This window comes from Camellia sinensis, chromosome 1 (genome assembly GCF_055761805.1).
Source record: "Camellia sinensis isolate YWXY chromosome 1, ASM5576180v1, whole genome shotgun sequence".
NCBI lineage: Eukaryota > Viridiplantae > Streptophyta > Magnoliopsida > Ericales > Theaceae > Camellia > Camellia sinensis.
In genome coordinates, this window is record NC_138961.1 from 76,072,910 (window position 1) to 76,074,240 (window position 1,331).

The 1,331-nt window shown below is 36.0% G+C and overlaps 1 protein-coding gene across 1 annotated transcript; it reads left to right on the plus strand.

Annotated features, from left to right (window-relative positions):
- The first annotated feature begins 283 nt into the window (after nucleotides 1-283).
- LOC145802932 (protein FAR1-RELATED SEQUENCE 5-like) lies at nucleotides 284-829 on the plus strand. The gene has a single exon (XM_082895852.1). It carries the CDS (start codon nucleotides 284-286, stop codon nucleotides 827-829), a length of 546 nt encoding a protein of 181 aa, XP_082751978.1.
- The last annotated feature ends 502 nt before the right edge of the window (nucleotides 830-1,331 follow it).

The window sequence follows — 1,331 nt, forward strand, 5'->3', positions numbered from 1 at the left end:
ACTGAAATGAAATTAGAATGTTGGCTATAAGTAACATCATTGTAGTCTGATTTCATATGAAAAAATGCAATTCATGAACTATCAATTCCTTCAATGAAATTGTATTTGTTAGAAAGTAGAAGTAATCCAAACTAGGTAAGCAGAATTGGAAAACTTGATTTTGAATTCAACTCTAGAACCTGAATTGAAAAATATAATTTATGCAATCCCCTAAATGTTGCATGACCCTTTATCTAAATTACAGTATACACTTGGACACTTTGCATTTCAGGTTAAAGGTACAATGGACATTGATTCAAACAATCCTGCATTGAGTGGGGGTGAGGAAGTTGAAGAATCGAACAACAATCCTTCATTAAATGAGAGTGGTGAAATAGAAGAACCTAAGAAGGGGATGTGTTTTACCTCAAAGCAAGAAGTGCATGAGTTTTATGCAAAATATGCAAAAGACCTTGGATTTGCTATAGCTTACAGAACACAAAATATTGGAGGTGATGGGAAGGTCAAATACTTTGGAATTGAATGTACTCGGGCACAAAAGAGGACAAAAAGATCTGAAGTAAACCCCCTAAAACCATCTTTGTCATCAAAAATTGATTGTAAAGAAAAGGTAAGAGTGACTTTACAAAATGATGGAAGATATAAGTTAACTACAGTTGTGTTGGAGCATAAGCATGAGTTGATTCCTAGTGACTCACGGCATTTTCCAACGAATAGGAGGATTCTTACGCCTGTGAAGAGAAGATTAGAAATAAACGATGAAACAGGAATAGGGTTATTTAGAAATTTTAATTCTATAGTTGTTGAAGCGGGGGGATATGTGGCATAAACATTTGATGAACGAGATACAAGGAATCACATTGAGAATGCTAGAAGATTGAGGCCTGGGGTAGGAGATACTGAATCAGTTGCATTTTATTTTCGTAGGATGCAAGAAGAAAATTCAAACTTCTATTCTGCAATTGACTTTGATGTAGATGGTTGCATACAAAACTTGTTTTGGGTAGATGCAAGGAGTAGAGGGGCTTACAAAGCATTTGGGGGATGTTGTCCCATTTGACACCACCTATCTCACAAACAAATATGATATGCCGTTTGCTCCTTTTGTAGGAGTTAATCACCATGGACAGTCAATCTTGTTTGGTTGTGGGCTGTTATGTAATGAGAACACAGAGACATTTGTTTGGTTATTCAGAGAATAGTTAAATTCCATGTCAACCACTCCTCCAAAAGCTATTATAACTGACCAATATAGAGCTATGCAAAATGCCATAGAAATTGTCTTTCCATAGGCTCGACATCGTTGGTGCTTGTGGCATATCATGAAGAAA